Below are 22739 nucleotides of genomic sequence, written 5' to 3'. Positions count from 1 at the left end.
TAAAAGCACAGAGTGATCCTATGATTAAAAGTGATCAAAGGAGAAGTGGTGTGCTGTGTTATGGCCATATCATTATTCCCCTTGAAAGAATGACTCAGTCCTTCAACCTGGTACCAGCTTGAAGCAAGGTAGAAAGAAGGAGATTAAAAAACTAACCCACATCTTACCTGCCTCACTGTGTAATTCCAACACAGTACAAACTAATGGCCTGTTACCTTAAAGGTAACAGCTAAAAATTCCACAAGAATTGTAAACTTTGGTCATCAGGCCCCCTGAAGTCAGCCATTGATGTGGCAAAATAATCATGATCCCCACACTTAAGTGTCTGGGTTAAAAATATTTAATAAACTTAAATAAAAACTTCACAGCTGTAAACAAATAGAAGCCTCCTGCTACCTTCACTAGTGTCCTGCAGCTGGTTTCCCTCCTGGCTGTGGTGGTGAAGGCCGAGTGCTCATACTGAACAACAAACAAAGGGGGCAGAGAGGAGATTAACAAACCACTTGGAACAGAAAAACAGGAACCCGCGTTGCTTTGGGTCTTCTTCAAAAGGTGTGGATCACAGAGTTGACCTACAGCCCGCTTCTCTGGTCTGCATCAGTCTGATTTCCCTCGGTGGAACTAGGAACACATGAAACCAGGTAACTAATACTAAAGCACCAAACTGAAGGTTTGAAGAAAGTACAAGTGAATACAGTGGGAAATAATTTCTGCAGCAGTATGTGAGAAAAAAGTTCTGACCTTTCTTAACTCTGCAAAAGCTGATCCAAAGGCAGGCTTGACCTGGGTTCTCTCCCTGATCCACTGTGGCAGCTTGTTAAGGATGGCAGGGCGTGAGTACCTGTGGTCCAGGAGCAGGATGCTTGCAAAGTCCTTCTGGTGGCGAATGGCTCTTCCTGTACAGAGTGTGCAGCTGTGTTAAACTGCATTACTGAGCTGTTTGTTCCCAGGCAAGTAAGCTCATATGCATCATCTGTACTCAGAATGATTGGTTCTGCTTTCTTTTTCCCACCCTGCTTTGATTCAGTCACATTTTGTATCCCCCCGCCTGTTCAAGGAAGGATGAATTACCTATTGACTGGTTTACTGCCTTCATGCACAGGTTTTCAATCAGCACTTTGCTAGGTGCCTGGCTAGCAGCTCTTGGCTAGAAAGGAGAAATAGGTCAGAGTGAATACAAGGCTGATGTTAATCAAATTAGGGAGAGTCTTAATGAAGAAGTGAGGTAAACAAATACTTTTATCCTGGCAGAATGAGTGGGTATCCACACAGATCCCAAGCTGAGTGCAAGGAACAGACAGAAGAAAAGCTGCAGTTTTAGAAAATGATTTTGAGCAGTCACAGAGAGCCAGCCTAAGGCCCCATTGAAAGCAGAGAGCTTGTGCCTTGCTGCTCAGGAACAGCATCTCCAGTGGGCAGCAAGAACAAGTACACCAAAAGAAGTGAGCCTGGCATACACCTTCTACTGCCTTGACACCTCCTCTGCTGTGAAGGGACATAGTTCCCCTTGGAACTCACTTCCCAGGGAGCCCTGATGTTGCTTCTCTCCACTGACCCCTGTGCATAGGTCTTACTGTACAAATTCAGTATGGGGATGGCTGTGCTCCCATTACCACAGTTTGAGAAACATGGAAAAGCTCAAAGGAAAAAGGAGTCTTTGAAGGCAACAGTGGAACTCGGGTGCCAGGAGGGAAGTTAGTAGTGAAAATCAGAGGTAAAAAAAGCAGAGGTGTAAGTGTCTGTTACCATTGTTTTATCGAGCCAAGTCATTTTCTCTTGAAGCTCTGGAGATTTAATGTTGGGGTAAGGCATTCCCACCATAATCACACACCTGCAAGGGGTGAGGGAGGACCGCATTATTCTTTATGTCTCATCCTAAAGCACTTTGCCAACAGACTGATAAATTAGAGGTCACTGTACCCCTGAAAGACAGCCAGCCTTAAAGACCAAAGGCAGCAGTAAAACACAATAGTCTGACAAGCACACTCTGAACTGGAAGCTGCAGAGGGATTCAGGGTGCCAGAACAAGGAATTATCTAGCACAGCAAGCCTAACTGCATCACTCACATGAAAAGTACACTGGACAAGTGAGTTTTACATTACCTGCAGACTCTGTCCCATTGGCTCGAGCATCAGCCCAAGCCACGTGATCCCCAGACTTTCTATCTATGCAAGTACCGATGTGTCCATCCTGCTCGGAGTCACTGCACTACAGCCAAGTGCTCACCTCAAAAGAAGCAGCCACCTTACCTTCCCAGGTCATCCGAGAAGTTGATCCCTTCACTCATTTTGCCTCCAACTACAGAAAGCAGCAGGGCCCCCGTCATCTGGCCTCCAGCCTGGCTGCACCGCTGCGAGAGAGGGACCAACAACTTAGACCAGAGCAGGGAAGATTTCTGTGCTTCAGAAACACACACCTGGACTACAGCCCTCTTTCCCAGCTAACAGCTGCAATGTCCTCTTTACCAGTGCTCCCATCCACAGATGAGATGATTCACTCCCACCACCCCGCCAGCTCCACTTACCTTTATGCACTTGGCATACTCCACCAGCACCTGCTCCACCTGGTTGGCTTTCTTAGGCTCCTGAAAGATCTGTCACACAGTGCATCAGTTGCAGCGTCGGGAAGCAACAACAAAACAGATCATTTTATTCACATGCTAATAAATAACACATGGAACTAAGACCAGGAAAGGGCAAGTTAACTGTAAGAAAACCACTTAACCAGCACCTTTCCCCTCTACCCCTGGAAAAGCAGGGCATGTTCACTACAGCACTTCTCGGCTGGGCTCTGAAGGGAGCAGCAGCTTCTCCTGCCCTCCAACATTCCCTTCCAGCTTAGGCAGCTTTGTCTAATGCTGCAAGAACTCAGAAGTCATCCGAGAGATGAGAGGCTGGAAAGCACATGCCCTTCTTCCAGATAGAGGCGTAGCAGGCTGGAGAGACCCTCAGCTGCAAGGTCTTGGAAGACAGTGATTGGACCAATTAATTTGAATCACCAGTTAATTCCATGTAATGGTTCCTTTGCCCAGGAAATATATTAGTTTTCTATGCACAGAGTAATATTATTTTGTGTTATTCCAGCATCCCTAATGGAATTATAAGCTAACAGGTTACTGAAAGCCTTTGCAATTAATTGAGCCTAAATCTCAATAGATGCTGCACCTTGGCTTAAATCACAACTTATTGTTCTGGTAAACAAGAAATGCAACATCTATCCTTTCTGTGACAGTAAAGAACCTGCAGGATGCATTTTCTTTTGGTTAGCAAGGAGTGCTGTGAGCATTTTACCAGCCAGAGGCAGTCTTTCAGTAGAAAAGTAACTGGCAATTACAAATATAAGCTAAATCTATTTATTTCATTAAACAGTAGCTATTTAATCCTCTGACTTAAATTAATTTTTCCTCTGTAATTTAAATAGAATCTCAGTGTGATCTCACCACAGCCACCTCAGGAAAGACTTTAACCTTCCTCTTCTATGATATGATCTTGTGTGTAGGCAGCTGAAAGTCACACTCTCTGCACTGCTACCAAATTGCTTTGCTAACGCATATCCAATTTGCTGGAGACTGCAAAGGCCAAACAAGAACAGATCAGCTGAAAGGCAGAGGAAGCGGCACGACTGCGGTGTGAGCCCTTGGAGATGCCAGACAAAAAATAAGGACTCCCACAGAACGCACCTGAAAGACATTTTGAATGACAGCTGTGCAAACATGTGGAGATGATGAAGCGTGGTGTTTCCACCACAAAAACCTACAGGCAGATCCACATGCCAGAATGCCTGCACCAAGGCTGTGAAATACTGTGCTCTGCTAGTTTGGTATGTGGTAAGTTATTAGCTTTTGATAAAAGAGAAATCACATAATAAGGTGTCTGTCATTCTCTTTTCTTTTTTCCTAGCACATGACCAAAGTCCCTGCCTCTCCCTCTAGGACAGTCAGACTGCCTGAACTTCAGCAATACCCAACCTTCAAGTACCTGGGACAGTACTTATACAGATTTCATATCTGCAGTGATCTCCCTATTTAATGTTTCTCATTGCTCTTCCAAAAGCAGTCACCACTGCTCATCTTTCAGTTTTCAGCTCTACACTTCTACCAGAAAAATAATAACATTTGTCCTATGAATTGCAGGCTAGTACAGTTCTATCTGCCCCTTGGCCATGCTGGTCTGTGGTCAAGGGACAAACAGCTGAGCCTGGGAAAAACCAATTCCCTGTAGCAGCTCAACTCAAACAGCTCCCCAGCTGCAAGGGAACAAGCTCACTGGCTACAGAAAGTGAAGACTGTCTCCCCCCATGGCCACTACAGACTGCATGCTTAAAGAATCTATAGCTGCATTTAATCTAATTTAGATCCCAGCTTCGTGATCAGCCGCCCGGGAAGTATCATTTATTCATTACTGGAGGGATTGGCTAGATAAACATCCGTTCTGCTCTGCTGTGCAGAGTATGAGAACAACTCAGGAAGAGGCCTGTAATGCATAGATAATTGTTTGACTTTTGAAGCTCCTATTTGCAGTACCAACTGCCCCTGGCTGCACAATTACCTTCTTCTTAGTTGCCAGGCGGGTGAGCAGCCCTGTTTTCTCCCAGTGAGCATACACCTGCTTCTCATAGTCATAGGAGGGGAAGAAGCACACCACACCCCCTGGGACCACGTTGCACAGGTTGCAGAGGATTCGGCCTGTCTCATCCATCTGCAAGAGAGAGACAAGAGCATACTGCAGCTGACAGGAGCTCTAGCGAATGCTGCTCCAATTCTGCGCACGATCCCAGGATCACACCTCCCCTATGACATGCATTGGTGGAGGAAAAATGTGGGAAATACGTGAGGCTGAGTGCTGCTAAGGGAGCTGGAAATTGCCAAAAAGCTGTTCACTGCTTGGCTTCTCCTCCTAATTCAGTTTACATTGCCAGTGTGGAGCAGTGGTCACTCTAGAGGGTCTGTGTCTGTTGTCCAGTGGATGGAAATGTCTCATACTAAAAGAGGTGTGGAGAGCTAGCTAGCACATCTGGTGGGATTCAGAGCAGACCCAGCACCTTGTGCTGGGTGCTGACTGAGCAAAGGAAGGGAGAAGTGCAGAAATATCTGATACTATCCCTGTGCTTAGGGCTGCACTCCACAGGGCACTGTCTGCTCCACTGACAGAGTCCTCCAATCTGGGAAGTAGTCAGACCTCTTTCTGGTGTCTAGCACACAAATGCAGGATCTCAGTACAGCCAAACAGCTGCTAGTCTTCCTTGCCTCCAAGAGGTTCTTCTGAGCAGGCAGCTCAACACCACGATCCTCTTTCCCAATTACCTGGCAACACACCAGCCCCAAATCCCACGTATTGTCCCTCCCATGGCTTTTGATCATCACACCTTTTGGAAAGTACTATGAAACATTGGCAAGTGAACCAAAAAAAAAAAAAAAAAGAGAGAGACACTTCAGAAGGGAGCAAAGGAAGACTGACCATCTGGGGCAGGTCTCTTGTCTGGTAGGTGAACTCCAGCTGCTGGTTGGAAGGACCACTGCAGAGGACTATGGGTAAAATATTTTCTGGAGGGATTACGTGTCCTGGAGACAAAAAAAACAAGTGAGAGTCAACATAGCTGCCCTGTGCACCAACAGTGCTAGCTGAACAGCATCACCTGCGCACAGTGACACAGGCATGTGTTTGTCTGACTAGGCACTCAGCTGCTCTGGCCTCTGCTTCTCAAGCCCCTGGGAAGAAGGCAAGGTGCTATCTACTGCTGCCAGCCAAGAGGAGCTCAGTGGGAGAGAACAAACACCCCTGAGGTCTGTTGCCATAATTTCTAGAATAGATACCATGTTGCTTAGAGTGCTGACAAAACTGCACTGATGGCATAGTCCAACACAGACTATAACCCCTGCCTTTTCCCCCAGCACACTTACCACAAGAGAACTCCATGATGCGTGCAGGATCCACACCAGCACAGGACAGCAGCTGCTCCCGGAAATCAGCCACCTGTGGACCACAAGCCAGAGAGAGGTGAAGTTCCAAGGGGCACTGCAGCAACAGCCCTGGTATTGCTCCTTGAGCATCAGCATTCAGAGAGCTGATGAGCTCAGTAAGGGGGGCTGCCAGCAAGGAAAGGAGATGAGCTTTCTCCATGATGTGAAAACCTAGGGCATGAAAATGCTCAGCCAGCAGCCATACTCTGCTCCCAGGGTTGTGGGACCTTCTGTGCCCCTGCCTTGCTGTCTTCTGCTCAGGCTAAGCCAAGTGCTCAGGAACAGAACCTCAAGCTGGCCCAAGCAGAACAGGCAGCATGAAATGCAGGCAAAGTGCCTTTTAGCGCCCATGCTCCTGAGCCTTGCTGTGGCCTTCTGTGTGGGTCAAGTTCCCTGTGTAGAACCCCTCCTCTCTCCACTCATCATGCTCCAATTTCAGACCTCCCCAGGCCCAAAAGTCCACTACCAGGACTCCCAAGCACTGTACAATCCACATTGTGGATTGCAGCTATACCCTCTCTCCGAGTTGCAGACAGAAGGGTTCGAAGTTGGAGTGGAGGCCTTCCAAAAGAAGACCACTGCTTCTCCAAGGTCCTGCACTTCACAACTTTCTTCCATCCCTTGTCTTCACAAGAGTAAAGAGAAGATTTCAGGACATTCCTACCCAGAAACAGGAATGGAGGAGGCATAGGAGAAGTCTTTTCCCACACACAACACAGGAAGCGAGAAGAGCAGTCCCAGTGGGACTAAGCTCTTTCCCTGCCTCCTTGTAGATAGCACCAGAGATGTCCTTATTCCCTCACCGGCTGCATGGTGCCCCCAGCAATGATTACAGCACGACATTCTTTCACCACCTTGGCAAAGTGGACAGCTGGATTCAGCAAGAGGAATTTGAGGCTGCTCTGACCAATAGTGCCTGGAAAAAAAAGAGAGGCAGCATTGTGAACTACTCGTGACAAACAGGGATACAAGAGATACTTCCTCTTGCCCTAGACACTCTGGCAGATCCCCCCACCTCTCAAAACAAGGTCCTGCTATTCAATGCTGCCATGGCAGCAATGGGTAATGACAACCTCGAAGTTTCTTTTCATTTCCTAGACTTCCTGGAGCTGTGAAGAGGCACACTAGATAAAAGACCAAGATAAAAACCAACATCCAAAGTGGGAGCTTGCTTGGGAGCAAGCCCTAGCCACAGTGCCCTTGGTAAGAATTCCTTTGGAATCATGAGAGCCCTTGTACAGCCTGAGCCTGCCAGCTTTAATCAAGGCTGCACAGGTGCGTTCTGGTAGGACTGCAGGCTCACAGTTGCATCCCTCCTGCCAATGAAACGGCCTGTGTGTAAGTCACATCTCCTCTCACCAGCTCTCCTATTCCAATACCTTGCCTATTGAGAATGACTCGACCATCTTCATTTGCGTTCGTGAGGGCTGAGAGAAATCCCTCAATGTGCATCAGAGGAGAGGCAGCTCGGAGCTGGTCGTTGTCAGCCTCCACGGGAGGGCTCTGGAGAGGGCCTAATTGCCAGAAGAGAAAGAGAGAGGCAGGCAGTGCAGGCTACACTTCTAAAGACAGTTCCATGTCATTGCTAACAGCAACAAAAAAAAAAAAGCGATCTAGTTTTGTAGCTGGCACCACTAAACAGTTACCCACAATAGCTCAGGTTGCAGAGCCAGCAGGTCACAAAAGTGCAAATCTTAAGTGCATTCAGTATAAACACAGTCACGTCACTCCACTTGGTAGGGACCTCAGGAGATCTAATCAGATGTATAATTGCCAAAGTCATCTAGTCAGATATATTAAAAACACCTCTGCAGTACACCTCCTGTATTCTCTCACTCTTTGGTTCTGCCCTCCTCTTTCCCTATGCAGATGCACGTTCCATGTCCTCACTTTGTTCATAAATGCACAAGTGGAGGATGTCTGAACTCACCCTCCTTATAAGATCCCTGCTGGAGAGTCATAAGAAAGTTCTGCAAACCAGCCAACTTCTGGTTCTCCTTGTTGGTCTTCACGGCTGGGGCAGGATTGCCGTATCGCTCCACAAATCCAAAAAGCTGCCAAGCAAAAGCCAGAAAGACTAAGACAACCAGCAGCACAAAACAGATAAGACAGAAACAGGTTTTCTGGCCTGTTAGAGATAAGGTTCCTTGGCAGGTGTTCACAAACCAGCCCAATAAGAATCTATCAGCAAAATCCCATTATTTTTCCCACCCATCAAATCAAAACCAAACAAGTCATTGAATGTTGTTGACCATAAAGCTGCAGGAGCAGTACCTTCCTACTGATGAGGCTCTTCTCACAGTAACGCTGCACCTGTTGGAAAAAGACAGCAAAAATAACTGGTGCTCAGCATCCTGCCTCCCATCCTGTTGCCCTCAGTCTGTACCCAGCAGGGAGATAAACTTGCTGTGCTTGCTGTTCTCTTGGGGAGCGGTGGACAGTTCTTTGTGAGACAATTTATTACAAAGACACTGCTTCTAGAGTGGGAATCTCTTTGGTTAAAGCACAGTGTTTGGAGATTTGAGGGATGGGTTAGGTTACTAGAGTAGTAGTGTTTCTTTACCCTTAACCTTTACAGTTTGGCTTTGCCTACAGACAGATCTGCACTCGCATGCATTTAATTGCTTGTTTTCCTCTGCCAAGATCACCCATCCAGCTTTAATGCACTGCTAACCAGATAGTAGCAGAAGAGTTCTGTATAACAGGGAAGCATGGGCAAGATGCTAGAAAGTAGATACTGCCATGTGGCACTTGACCCTACTTCCAGCTCTCACAATGGCTTCCTGATAACCTTGCATAAGCCATGAGCTGCACCCTACAGAAGACACTTGTGCTTACCTTGAAGAGGTTGATATTGTCAATCTGGCTCTGAAATAGGAAGTCGTTGATGGATTTCAGCTCTGTCCCTAAAAGAAAAAGACAAAAGGAAAAAACAAACAAACAAACAACTTATCGGTTGCTGGGCCTTATGAGCTGCAGCCCCTAACTGCCCACATCCACGACCCTGCCCAGTGGTGTTTGCTACAGTTTTACCTGTTTGGGAAACTGCCTGGCAACTAGGATTTTGGTTCACATTTCCTGCAAAATATGAAAACAATTAAAGGAAGGCTTACTATGAGTCTGTCTTAATGTTAAACAAGGAACTTAAGCAAACAACTGAGCCGAAAGCACAGCATAAGTACAAAAAAAAACCTCCAAAGAATCACGAATCAATTTCACATCTGGAAGAAGTAGCTATGCAGAGAAAATGACAGCTCCCACTCAGCTTTTCTTTCCCTTGCAGGATAGCCCCACACTGTAGGACAAGCGTGCTGCTGCATCCTAAGAAATGCCACCTACATTCCTTCTGTAGCAGGAGGCAGCAGGTAGGGCGGGTGCATACAAATGCTCACACGATCATGCTGCAAAGATGAAGGGACAGGGACTGCAATGCATCCCTCACCCCTCCTCAATGCAGCACCGGGAGGCGCACAGGCTGACAGGTGATTGAGATGAGGGGAAAACTTGAGGACAGTTCCACGCTCAGATCCTGACAGACAGAACAGTATTAATTGCTGCCATTCACTGTGCTTTATGTGCCAGTGTTTAACACCCACCTCACAATTCACATTGCAGCCTCAATCATGAAGCTGTACTCAGGCTGCAGGCTAATGAAAGCATTGAGCCCAGTGTCGGGAAGGGAAGACTGGCAGGGACAGAAGTTCTCATCTAAGAGAAGGACACAGAGCACCAACATGCTCCTGCACCAAAGAGCTGTTTTTTTCCTGTGTAAGAGGTTATGGAGGGCTCTCCTTAAGGCACACTGATGTATAGAAGACAGTGCGTTACAGGAGAGGAGCCACACAAATGCCAGTAAATTTAAAAATCACAGAAAGGAAAGGCACCTTTCAAGAAAAGAAGAAAAAAGATAAAATCACTCTGCAGAGGCATGCCTGCCACAGGAAGAGGTCTTGCCATCAGATGACACAGGAAGACTATTCTGTGCAGCTTTTGTGCAGTGCTGATTACTGTCACACTCGCTGTATTCCTCACTTTGGACCACACCACCTCCCCATTCACACAGGAAGAGGGGAACTGCTCCTACCAACTTACAGCATCAGCCTCTGCTCCTCAGCTAATGAAAAAAGAGAGGGGTTCAGGCAGACACCATATCCTCATGTTATAAAACAGGCTGCGGAATGATAATACTGGCATCAAACATGAACAGCAACTCCTCACAGCCTGTGCAGGAGCAGGAGGGACAGTGCTCCGAAGGAACAGCAGATGTCTCTGAGTTTCTAAGTATCCACAGAGAGAGAAATGGCTTGCTTACCTCCCAGCATGACTACAAACCGCTCCAGCAAATACAGGATCTGCTTAATGTACATCAAGTTCTTTGCCTTCAAACGTTTACTGTGAAGAAAAAGAAAAAAAAAAAAAGAAGGTATTAGGCTCCAAAACATCTTCAAGGACTAACACACAGCTCCCTAAGCTGCAGAGACAAGTAACTGAACTTCCCTTAATTTGGGGCAGAAAAGAACCAGACAGCAGTAGAGAAGATCTATATGCTGGGGAACTGTGAAGAAGCAGTTAGGAAGATTCTGCTACGTGGCACTTGGCCCTACTTTCAGGCTTCACAAAGGCTTCCTGATAACCTTGAACAAGCCATCAGCTGTGCCCTACATAAGACATTTGCTCACACTCCCTGTTTGTGACAGGGCTCCGAACACCCTACTGACAGCCACCCCCAAGCACTCACCCATGCAGCCCAAGCACTTGGCTGTTCCTACAGACGCCTTTATCTCTCACACACAAATTACAATGGCAGTGATCCCCATGTCTCTGCCGTGATAACATTGTGCAAATTCAGTGATTAGCACTGAGCACAATAATCAGCCACTGCAGGTATGCCAAGATGTGAGATTTGGTCACAGTCAAAAAACACAGAGCTTCCTCCTCCTCAGAGCTTCCTGCCTCTTCTATAATGCCAGTCAGCCCACAAAAGGTTAAGATCCAGCAGATGAAAGACTGGAGCTTTCATAACTCTGCATCACAAAGCAGGAATGATTAGAGAGAGATTGGGAAAGAAACAGAGTGTAAGGAAAAGCCAGAATCCTCAGGGTATCCCCTTTCTCACTGCTTAATACCAGCCCCAGGAGTCTGACTTAGATGGGTTCTAGACAGAGATAATGATGCAAGTGGCTTTTCATCTCAGAAGCATTAATGCAAATAACCTTCCTCTGGGAAAAAGCAAGAAAGGCCTTGCAGACGTGAGACAAGTCACAGCATCCATGCTGCCTGCTGCTGTTACACTCTTCTCTGAGATCCTCACCTGTATCGCTCCATGTACTGCAGCAGCTGGGAGTGGGCACAGCACAGCTACAAGAACAAAAAGCAGAGCTGGTATTATAGAGGAGTCGAGAAAGGGTGCTCACCCACAGTTAACAGGCCAGGCCATGACTCACCTGAGAGCCACTGACCTCCGCGCTATGGATACAGGTGATGGTGTCTATGAGGTTGTGGGCCTCGTCGATGATTACAACCTGGTCCTTCAGGATGATCCCTGCAGCGTTCCTGGTGGCCTCATGCAAGAGCATCTGGTAGGGCAGCACCACCAGCTACAGGGGAAGCACACGCTGCTCTGATTCCAGCTCTCATCCGGATGGACTTAGAGCTCTCACCAGCAGCTCATAATAGGCCTACCTCAGATGGCCTTGCAGCATTTCATCAAGTTACTTACTCTCATTATGGGAGAAATAGCAAAAGAGATGGAAGAATGTCCTTGAGAGGTAAGTTGAGGGAAAATGATTGTGCATACTGATTCCTGAACTAGTTTGACCCCCAAATAATTATTATAAGAGCAGCCTAGAAGTGCAACAGCAAGTTACTTTCCTAATCTCCTTCTAAGGAGTGAAAGCCTGTCTTTTGACAGAGAACCAAGCAAGGAAGAGCACTGGCAAATCCTAAGACTACAGCCATGTGCCTGTATCACCTCAGTTACTGAACATTTTAAGTATTTCAGAATGCTTGACCCAAAACTGACACACGCTTACAGCCTCCCTACTAGCTTGAAAGAGATACTCTCACTTTCCTTTTCTTTTTCAGCAAAGCTAAACCTGACAGAAACACAACCTCTTTACAGACTCCAAAAACACTGTGCAACAAAGTGCTGGTTTGCTTTAGTAATTGGTTTATTCTTAGAGATCCTGGCACTGATTCCCTGAGCGGTGTCCACACCTTACCTGAGCAGCAGGAATAGCGTATCGACTCCCATAATAGGGACAGGCTTTGGTCTCCTTTCCCAAAGTCACCAATTGCTCGATATCCTTCACTTCCACTAGAACTTCATCACGGAGAAACTGCATTTGTTCGTAGGAATAAAATGGGCACACAGTGCGACTCACACGTCTCTTCTTCCCTTCAACCTCTGCATCACTCTTCTTTTCTGACAGCAGAAATCAAAAGCAAGCCATGAGTACCACTGAAAAATCTAAACTCACTTCTTTGTACCCTGGTAGTGGTACTTTCTGAACTTCAAAGCAGGCTCTGCCATGAGTATTTGACCCATCATCTATTGAAGGAGTATGAAAGCAGTGACATTTCCACCCTCACTGTGGACACTGCTCTTGCTGGTTAGATTTACTCATGTGACATTTCCCCACATTTCTAGCAGTAAGTTACAAAGACAAGCATCCTTCCATTGCACAAGTCCCGACCAATGCAAGACACTCAGCAAATACATACAGGTCTTGGTGTGCTAACCTGGAGTACAAAAGGTAAAAGCACTAAGGATCTCTAGCTCTGCTTCCTCAGCTTGCCCTTTTCACCTTTTCAGACTCCTACTGCTCTCTTCCTAGAACCGACTGGCAGAATGCACTGCCTGCAGCCTCTCACCCCCACCAGCTTTATCAGCCATTGCTTCCCCGTGCTGAAGTGCTCATACCGTGTTTGTTCTTTTGCATCTCAGTGCAGCGGTCATTGATGAGCTGCAGAGCCCCCAAGCGGCGCACCTCCTCATTCACACACAGGTTCTTAGACATGCAAAGAGAGGGGACGGCAGGTCGAAGAGTGCTCAGTGCGCACTCTTTGCTGTAAAATAGACTTATGTAAAGCAATTCCAGGCCAGATTCCAAACCAGAAGTCAGGCACGTTGTGTAGCTGCTGCAACAAGCATGCTCAAAACCCCAAAAGAAATCAGTAAGGAGAGAAAATGAAGAAAGGTGTCCTCAGATGGCTCGCTGCTACACAACTTCTAAAGAAATGCTAGCAGAATTAATATCTAAAAGAGTGCCTTCCCAGTGACTCAGGCATCTATAATCTTCCACATCAGAAGAGGGAAAACAGACATCTGCATTTACATCAAAGGGCAAATGGCCAAACAGCTCACAGAAAAAGGTATGTTGCATGAATCTGTATCACGACACAAAAATAGCTTTTCCAATGGAAGACTCACCTCAGTCCCTGAGATGCCTTCTGAGGTGTCACATCCACACACCTCCTAGCAAAGTCCTTCGTATGAATGAACACACACTCTGGGTCCTTTGTGACCATACCACATACCTGCCTGGATCCCAAGGAGACCAGACGCGTGTCTTTGCCAAAAGGACTTTTCTGCACTTCATGCACAAACTGAGACAACTGGGAGTGAGTGCGGCTGCAGTAGTAAATCTGCAATGAGGAAGATGGAAGAAAGATGAGAAGAATATGGAAGCCAACCTCCTATTCTACAACCAATCCTGCAGGGAGGCAGCCAAGCACCTCAGCAACATTAATCTTGCTCAAGCCTTCAAAACACAAAGGAAGGCATATGCTGGAATGTCACTGTACAACTGCCAAAGCCAACAGCCTTATCTTTACTTTCTGCTGTGCATTTGTCCTTCATTTCCATTGAATTTTCCAAGGCCTTATAATAACTGGGACTGGTTGTTGTAGAGTGATGAATATGTGCTTCTTGCAGCAAGCCACAGAAAAATTTCAGCGATGTTAGCAGAGCAAACTGCTTAGGCAGCCAGTATAACCCAGAAGGAGATGAGAACAGCAGAACTGGTTGCTATTATCAACAAACTTGGCAGTCCACGGATGCCACTTCCTAAATCCTTCCAAATCCTTCCATACTGCATTACCCTGGGAAGGGTGCAAGGAAGCTATAATTCTCTCACACTATTGTATAAGGTGGCACAAAATACCCTCCTCATCTCACCTTTGTCACATGCTCTTCTTCCAAATCATCATCATCATCATCTTCCTCCAGCCTAAGAAAAGACAAAGCCCAAAGAGTTTCCTTTCAGTCACTGGGAGTTAGAAACAAAGGATGCTCTACCTCAAGGGAGGTGCTTGTGTCATCAGGACGTAAGAGAAAAAATGACTTTCTAAGAATACTATAGGTGGGCACATCGTGCCAAGCTTTGCTCTTTAAAAGAAAAGTGTCTGTAGGGTTGCGTCTTTAGCAACTTCAAGAAGCATCTTTTAAGATAAAAAAAAAATTAAGAATCTGGTGTTTTCTAAGCCCCAGGCATAAACTAATCAGAGCTATACTATCCTTTGGTGTGCTTATTTATTTATTTTTATAAAGCATTCCCCTTAGAGACAATTTACCACCCTCAAGCTGCTGCATGAAGAAGAAAAAGTTTCAGGAAGATATTTAGCTGCCATACAATTCCTCAAAGGCAACAGCAGCTTAATGCTTAGTAACTGCTTCATTTATATGTAGCTTAAATGCTTTGCGATTTTAAGGCAGGAGGATCTGTCTAGATACTAATTAGTAAATTTGTATTTTAGATGTATTTGACTTTTCTTGCTGAAAACTCTGGCTTCTGGCTTTCTGCATAACGCCAAAAGAACAGTTGTATGTTAGAGAAAAGTGTGCACTTGGTTTTCGTGCTGCAGCTCAGTCTTCAGAAATGTGACCTTCTCTCCCTTCAGAATATCAAAAGATGCCATTGCTAATCTGCAGAACTGATAGTTTCCTTTGATGCCTTCAGGAGCATTTTGCTTTTCTAATGCAAAGTTCATCTCAAGGCATTCACCCAGCATCCAGAGGCACTCTCTGGGAAACAGACATGGAAAAAGGTTGTCATGCATTTTAAGAAAGACTGCCTTCTCAGAAGACACTTGAGGCTGATGACAGTGAGTGGAAAAAAAGCAACAACAACCAAAAAAAAAAAAAAGAAAAAAAAGAGAATCCTAATGAAAAAACAACCTACCAACCAATCAGTACCACAGCTTCAATGGGGGAGAAACTCCAGATGTGCATAAGATAGAACCACCTATATATCCAACAGCATAAGATGCTTAAGAAAGCAGTCACTGCTGAACAGCTGAAGTCCCTTCAATTAAGGCAAGCCAAAAATGATAATAAGACATTTCTTTGACAGGGAATCCCCCTCAGCCCCTGTCCTTACCCAGATGCCACTTTCTTTTCCTCGTCACTCTCATATTCAGCAAGAATCAGCTCCTCCTCATTGTGATCCAGCTGCTCTGGGACAGCTGCTCCAGTTCCCTCTGACAGAATCTCTTTGCTGAGCTGAAGAAGGCGCTTCATCTCATCCTCCTCAGATCTCTGAAAGGAGCACACCATCTCATTATTTCTCACACAGAGAAGCAGCACTTGCATCACTTTATGCCACCTGCAGTTCAGAGGACAGCTCAGTCCCTTCCCCACAGCACAGAGGAGGGATTGCTGTGTGTATCCCCAGCAGGACAAGCAAACACACCACAACTACTTGAAGCAGTTCAGCGCCACACAGTGCAGGTGACAGCAGCAACCAAAGACTTGCCCACATCAAAGCCTTCTGTGCAAAGGACCCTCTAAACACCTAACTCCTGAAGTGACCATATGCCTATAATCCAGGATTAGTTGCTTAAATTAGCCTATAAAAATGACTGCCTCGGAAAGAAACTGTGTAAATAAAAAAACCAACAACCAAGCAAACACATAAAGGCGTAATCAAATAACCCACAGTTAACCTAAGGCTACAATAAACTCAATACCTGCTTTAGAATACAGAGCACAAGTTTTCTCTTGTTCTTGTTTTTTCCCCCATTGCGTGGTCCTTATTCTAACACAGGTCTATCCCTCTGCACAAATTCTATTAAACTGTTGAAGAATAGTTTTTTATTAATTTTCTGTCCTGACAAAGAAAAGTTCCTTCTTCAGTCTGAAGACAGTATGTTCTAACTTTCATGAGCATTCCATCACTGTGGCATGATAAAGAAAGGCAGTTTACAGGGGTAGCTGAAATACCTGCTTTTCCAAATCTGTACGGTGTTTCTGAAATTTGCCTTTGTCCTTTTTATCACGTTTCTCATTTCCCATGCTTTTCATTCTCCTTTAAGAGAAAGAAGTTCTTTGTTCTACTTGGTTTTGATTCACCATTCACCTCTGAACCTTTGATATTTATGCTACATCCTTTTGTCAGGAGTTGACATAGCACTTGAGATGGAGTACACAAACAGCCTGGCTGCCTTATAAGTGCCTGTTTAGGGACTTGAAGTGGGTATTTCTAGGAAGATTAACTCACAGCATCAAAAAGCTCTTCAAGTTAAGGTTATTGGAGCCAGATCACTCAATTAAATGGCAGAAAAATACTTGTCAACTTTCTTTGTGTAGAAAAGAGACACTTCCGAACAATACAATTACATTTACACAGAATTACAGAATCATTAAGGTTGGAAAAGATCTCTAAGATCATCCGGTCCAACTCCAACCCAACAGCACCATGCTCGCTCCCTTACTGCCACATCCACACGGTTCTTGAACACCTCCAGGAACAGTGACTCCACCGCAGCCTGGGCAGCCTGTGCCAGTGCAGCACCACTCCTTCTGAGAAGAAATGTTTCCTAATACCCAACCTCAGCCTCCCCTGGTGCAACTTGAGGCTGTTACCTAGAAGAGGTGGCCAACCCCCCCCACACCACAGCCTCCTTTCAGGTCATAGGAAGTGATAAGGTCTCCCCTGAGCCTCTTCTTCTCCAGGCTGAACAATCACAGTTCCCTCTGCTGCCTCCCATAAGACCTGTGTTCCAGACCCTTCACCTTCTTCAGACACACTCCAGCACCTCAATGTCTTTATTGTAGCGAGGGGCCCAAAACTGAACACAGCACACAAGTTGCTGCCTCACCAGAGCTGAGTGCAGAGGGACAGTCTCCTCCCTGCTCCTGCTAACTGCACTGTTTTCTCATCCAAGCTAGGATGCTGTTGGCTTTCTTGGACACCTGGGCACACTGCTGGCTTATGTTCAGCTCAGTGTCGACTCACACCTCCAGATCCTTTTCCTCCATGCAGCTTTCCAGCCACTATGCCCCAAGCCTGTAGCATTGCATGGAGTTGTGACTAAAATGCAAGTCCTGCAACTTGGCCTGATTGAAGCTCATGCAATCGGCCACAGCCCAGTGATCCAGCCTGTCCAGATCCCTCTGTAGGGCATTCCTACCCTGAGGCACATCCAATACTCTCTCCCAACTTGGTGTCATATGCAAACTTACTGAGGGTACACTCAATCCTCTCATTCAGATCATCAGTAAGGACAGTACTGACCCCTGGGGAACAACACCACTCATGACTGGCTTCCAGCTAGATTTAGCTCCATTCACCACCGCTCTCTGGGCCTGGCCCTCCAGCCAGTTCTTTACCCAGCAAACAGTGTACCTGTCCAAGCCGTGGGCTGCCAGCTTCCCCAGGAGAATACTGTGGGAGACAATATCTATGAAGGTAAACAAGTACAGTGGTGAGTACAACCAAAGCCTGACCTTGCTTTTTTTTGGAGGGGTCTTCAGTTCCTACAGTCTTAAATTCAATCTCGGTTCTACAGGTTTTATTCCAGAAGTAGTGTCCACACATGCTTATGTAAGAAAGAGCTTTCCAAAAACCCCAAATATTAACACTTAAAAGCAAATAAGCCATCAGAACAGACATTCTTTTAATCCACACACACGTGTTGCCACAGAAAATTCTCTAAGCACAGGTTGCTTTTTACATCTGTACTTTGAAAAGATAACCTAATCAAAAATTTCAGAGAGCCAATTCAGCAATCCAGTACAAAGAGCTCCCCAAACACAGGGGCTGGACAATATAGAGACAAGTCACATGTACAAGCAAGTATGACCAACACTTGAAATTATTAAGACAAAGCAAAATGGTTTAAACTAAAGGTTTTAAATTAGAAGAGGGGAGGTTAAACTGAAGGTTTTTAAGAGGGGGTTTTAAAGTAAATGGTTTTAAACTAAAGGAAGGGAGAGTTAGATTAGACATCGGGGGAAAGTTTTACATTGAGAGGGTGGTGAGACACTGCCATGGGCTACCCAGAGAAAATGTGGGTGCCTTATCTCTGGTGTTCAGGACCAGCCTGGATGGGGCCCTTGCCCTGGGGTGGCAGTCCTACCCATGGCAAAGGGTTGGAACTAGATGGTCTTTGAGATCCCTTGCAACCCAAGCCATTGTACGATTCTATGATACTGTGATTCTAACCTCTGCAGGCCAACTCACCTTCCTCTTTGCTGCATATTTTAACTGTACATTATGGCGGATTTTCTCAAGACGTTCTTCTCGCTTTTTCCTCCTGATCTGCTCCTCCTGAAATGAAGGGAGAATGATGGAAGGATGAAGTCCATTTAGTCCTACAGAACAGGCATAATTATTTTCCTTTTACCCAGGAAAATAAAATAAAATAAAAATAATCCAACTCTGAAACAAAACTGTCAGCAGTTCCTTTGTCCTTACATGCCTATGAATGTTGCTATGTTGACAGCAGCTATCCTATACTTCATGCAACTTACATCCTCGTGCCTCATCCCTCTTAAGTGACACAGAGTCCTGTCAAAGGTGATGATCACCAAGTCACCACCCATGATGTCACCCATCCTGCTCCTCACACCTTGCTATTTCCCCCCTTCTTTACACATGAGCATTTCTCAACCTTCAGTCTGTGCACCAAATCCTGCTCTTCTTTCTTCTGCACAAACGCCGTGATCCAGTCCGGTTCCCCAGATGCATCCCTGCTGTTTGGACACGTCGGCCCACCAGAAACCAGGGGCTGCTTCTCTTCCTGCCCACTACCCTCTGGAGCCAGAAGCCGTGCCTCCTCCTGCTGCTTCTTCTCCTCAAAGTCTCGGAGCCAGGAGAGGGCCCCGCAGATGAGGCTCAGTGACTTTCCCTGGTATTGGAAACAAAGAGCACAAGCCACACTCGGTGTCACTGCTGTAACCAGCTCCTCCACACAAGAGAAGCACCTGGCGGTGGTTCCAGCTGAGTGGGACCAGGCCAAGGCCATGCACAGAGATACTGATGTTGCACTTTATGACCCTGCAAGTGGCACCTCTTTCTGTGTTTTGTCCCCACAATTCCAAAACTGGCACCACAGATGTGGCTAACACACCTTATAACAGGAACCCAGATCCCGTGCTTGTGCAACGAATGAGCCTGGTCTGCCCTGCTCCCTCTCCCCAAGCACCACTCTGAGCACCACGCTGCAAGCAGCCCCGTCACGGTGTCTCTATCCCCCCCCCCCGCTGCTCACCGTGCCCGTGGGGCTCTCGAAGATCCCGACCCGCCCGGCCTCCAGCGCAGCGTACAGCGCTGCCATGAACTGCTCCTGGATGCGGTACGGCGTGTAGGGAAATGGGAAGCTGGCCCGACCCGGGCCGCTCACCGCCTGCGGGCACACAGACAGCCGTGAGCGGACATCGGACAACACCCGCCCGCTCCCTCCCACAGCCCGCTCCCTGCCACCTCCCAGCCGCCAGCCCGCCGCCCACCTCCGCCGTCCCGCCATCCATTCCGGCCTCCCCGCTTCGAAACGAGCGCCGCGGGAGCCCCGCCCGCTTCCCGTGACGCGCGGGGACGGCCGAAAGAGGCGGAAGGTGCCCGGCAAGGCGGGCCCGGCGGCTGGGCTGATGCTGAGTGGAGGATTTCCCCTAACATCTAACTTAAACCTCCCCTCTGTTGGTTTGAAGCCAGCCCCCCTCGTCCTTTCACCGCCGGGCTGTGTATAAAGTCGGCGCCCTCCTACTTGTAAGCTCCCCACAAGCACTGGAAAGCCGCAATGAGGTCTCTTCCATAACCTTCTCTTCTCCGTTCCCATGTATGCATACACAGTGACACAAAACAGCATCATACAGAGAAAGAAAAAAAAAAGAAAAAAGGTTTATTTAGGATGGAAACACATCCCTCATAGCAAAACACAGCAATACAGAGGTTTCTGTAACGCAGTCATTACCACAGCACTACGTGTAATATAGGAATTCCTAACTTAAAGCTCGAATTCCTAACTTAACACCGAGCTTTACACGTTACTAAAGCACAAACAATAGGGAGCTGAAGAAGAGTTCTCTCACAAAAAGGACTACAAAATTGCAAACAGTCTCCTGACTACCAGTAGGAACCCATCATACATGCTAAGTATAACACACACACATCTAGGGGGAACCTTTTTTTTTTTTTTTTTTTTTTGGTTAAACAAAGTAAGGCCACTGTTTTGCCCACATTTTGTTAATGTCCCTTACAGGAAGGTGTTAAAAAACAAGGAGGACAAAGCTGCCCAACACCATTAATGGGCAGTGTTCCAACTGGCTGTGCTTGCACATTAAGTCTTCTGGGAACAGCTCCGTCAGTTTTGCTTTACTCAGCCATTTTGTCACCCAGATGTAGGTGTATGGAGGTAGGAATTCATCATCCCATGTAGGATTTGGAACAGAGGACTGAAAAACAGAACGGTTTGAGGTTCAGCTCCTCAGTTTTGGACTCAAGGAATTGGAAGTGCCTGCTCAAATACGGGGTCAACTCACCATGTTAATGGAAAATATGAGTTTCTAAGTCTACTGCAGTGCCTAACAAGCTGGAGTTTTTAATGAGAGCCAAGTTGGACCTTTTAAATTTGATCTTTCACTTTGTGGAAAAGTTATTTTGAAAGCCCAATTCTTCTGCTTGTATTCTACCACATACTCACAGTCCCCAAATTACATGGAACTTGGTCTCCCCTCAGCTCAGTACTCTTTCTAAACCACCAGTACGCAGTTCCTAGGAAGAGCTCCCTGACCTCATAATTTAACATACCACTGGGGTTAAGCACCCAGCCCTGACACTAAAGCTGCTACGGTGTCTCCTTAGCCTTTTGCCACTGTAATTCTCAGTACCCATGTTTTTCATGTGCCTTCAGCCACAATCAAATTCTGCTCTTGTTTCCTGCTCCAACCAACCTATGGGAGAAGAGAGCAGGAAGAGAGAGTCCTCCTACCCACAGTACATTTATAAGGTTTCTTGGCCACATGGATTTTCAAATGCACTTTAAGCGTCGAGCTTTTCCGGAAGCTTTTCCCACACTCAGCGCACTCGTAGGGCTTGGATCCCGCATGGATCCTCAAGTGTGCACCCAAAGCTGAGCTATGCCGGAAGGTTTTCCCACATTCCTCACATTTGTAGGGTCTCTCCCCACGGTGGATCCTCAAGTGGACATTGAGTGCTGAGCTCCGACGGAAGCTGTCCCCACACTCCACACAGATGTAGGGCCGCTCCTCCGCATGCGTTGTCTGGTGCTTGATGAGAGTGGGGTGGTCACTGCACCGCCTGCCACACTCAGCACACTGGTAGGGGCTGGGCAAGAGGCTGCCATGGTACAGGGGCAACACCTCTCCCCCGTGGATGCGGCGATGTGTGGTGAGTGCTGAGCTCTGGCTAAAGCTCTTCCCACACACAGGGCATTTGTAGGGTTTCTCACCCGTATGCGTCCGCATGTGGGTCACCAGCGAGGAGCTCTGGCGGAAGGTTTTCCCACATTCCGTGCACTTGTAGGGTTTCTCTCCTGTATGGATCCTGTGATGCCGAATGATGGCTGAGCTGTCCCGAAAGCATTTCCCGCATACCTGGCACTTGTGGGGCTTCTCTCCAGTGTGGACCCTCCGGTGTATGATAAGGGAGGAGCGGTCGCTGAAGCTTTTCTCACACCGAGGGCAATGAAATGGTTTCTCTCCTTTGTGGCTTCTCTGATGGACGATGAGATGCGAGTTCTGGCTGAAGCTCTTCCCGCACTCACTGCACTGGTAGTGTCTCTCTCCCGTGTGGGTCCGCTGGTGCCTGATCACATTGGACCTCTGGCTGAAGGTCTTCTCACACTCGTTACACTGGTAGGGCTTCTCACCTGTGTGGATCCGCTGGTGTTTGATCAGGTCCGAGTTGCGGGTGAAACTCTTCCCACATTCAGAGCAGCTGAAGGGTTTCTCTGCCAGGTGGATCCTCTGGTGCTGGCTGAGATACGAGCTCCGGCTGAAGTTCTTCCCACATTCGGAACACTCGTAGGTTTTCTCTCCCACCTGCTGAATCCAAATGGTGCCATTCCCACACGCTGGAGTGTCTGGCCTGTCCCCAGCAAGGACCACCTTGCCCATGGGAGTGTCACCACCCTCGCACTCCCACACTGCCATGACAGAGGGAGCTGCCTTTCTCTGCCTCTTTACAAAAGACAGCTTCACCTCATTTTCCATCTCCAGCTCCTGCTTGCAGTCTGGTCTTTCATCAGAGTCCTGGAGAGTATCTGTAGTGGGCCTTCTGGAGGTGAACGGGTGCAAGTCAGCTCTTGCAGGCCTTTCCTGATGAGGTTGAGCCTTCTGTATGTCACCCATGGTCTGGCCACCTGCTGGGGTGAACAGAGGAACTAGCGATGAATAAGCCTCTCCATTTCTCTTCCTGTTCTCTGTGAATCACTGCTGTTCTCCAGCATTCCCATGCTTAACCAGGAAGGAAGCACAAGGAAGACAGCACCACAGAAACATCATCCCCTGATAAGCAGAGTACTTTTCTTCTTTGCAGA

General features: G+C 47.1%; 2 protein-coding genes across 14 annotated transcripts in view; both read right to left on the bottom strand.

Annotated features, from left to right (window-relative positions):
* Positions 1–324: 324 nt before the first annotated feature.
* DDX11 (DEAD/H-box helicase 11) lies at positions 325–21109 on the bottom strand. Of its 4 annotated transcripts, XM_085229583.1 has the most exons (27): positions 19947–21106; positions 19455–19589; positions 18855–19091; positions 18425–18511; positions 15341–15498; positions 14140–14191; positions 13500–13607; positions 12883–12970; positions 12182–12384; positions 11405–11557; positions 11272–11318; positions 10273–10352; positions 8994–9038; positions 8799–8866; positions 8235–8273; positions 7891–8014; positions 7340–7474; positions 6764–6876; positions 5901–5973; positions 5458–5561; positions 4549–4698; positions 2526–2594; positions 2251–2351; positions 1747–1831; positions 1072–1147; positions 742–896; positions 325–621 (listed from the first exon to the last, which is right to left on the bottom strand). In XM_085229583.1, the coding sequence occupies exons 1-27, from the start codon at positions 20049–20051 to the stop codon at positions 598–600; spliced, it is 2814 nt and encodes a 937-aa protein (XP_085085709.1). In that variant the 5' UTR covers positions 20052–21106; the 3' UTR covers positions 325–597. The 4 variants fall into 4 exon arrangements, with proteins under 4 accessions (XP_085085709.1, XP_085085703.1, XP_085085700.1 ...); XM_085229577.1 differs by having other exon boundaries at positions 325–896; positions 19947–21109; XM_085229574.1 differs by lacking the exon at positions 19947–21106 and adding an exon at positions 19693–19933 and having other exon boundaries at positions 325–896; positions 12883–13028; positions 13393–13607.
* LOC100542571 (uncharacterized) overlaps positions 20067–22739 on the bottom strand; it is a 55853-nt gene continuing 53180 nt past the window's right edge. For 6 of the 10 annotated variants that reach the window (XM_085229618.1, XM_085229658.1, XM_085229628.1 and 3 more), the window contains one exon: positions 20067–22565. In XM_085229618.1, coding sequence (XP_085085744.1) covers positions 21133–22551 — 1419 coding nt within the window. In that variant the 5' untranslated portion in view covers positions 22552–22565 and the 3' untranslated portion in view covers positions 20067–21132. The remainder of the gene's footprint in view (positions 22566–22739) is intronic. The other 4 variants (XM_085229669.1, XM_085229688.1, XM_085229680.1 and 1 more) reach the window with 1 other exon arrangement.

This window comes from Meleagris gallopavo, chromosome 1 (genome assembly GCF_905368555.1).
Source record: "Meleagris gallopavo chromosome 1, MGAL_WU_HG_1.1, whole genome shotgun sequence".
Taxonomy (NCBI): Eukaryota; Metazoa; Chordata; class Aves; order Galliformes; family Phasianidae; genus Meleagris; species Meleagris gallopavo.
Note: the sequence above shows the minus strand (reverse complement) of the source record. Positions and strands in the feature narration are given on the sequence as shown.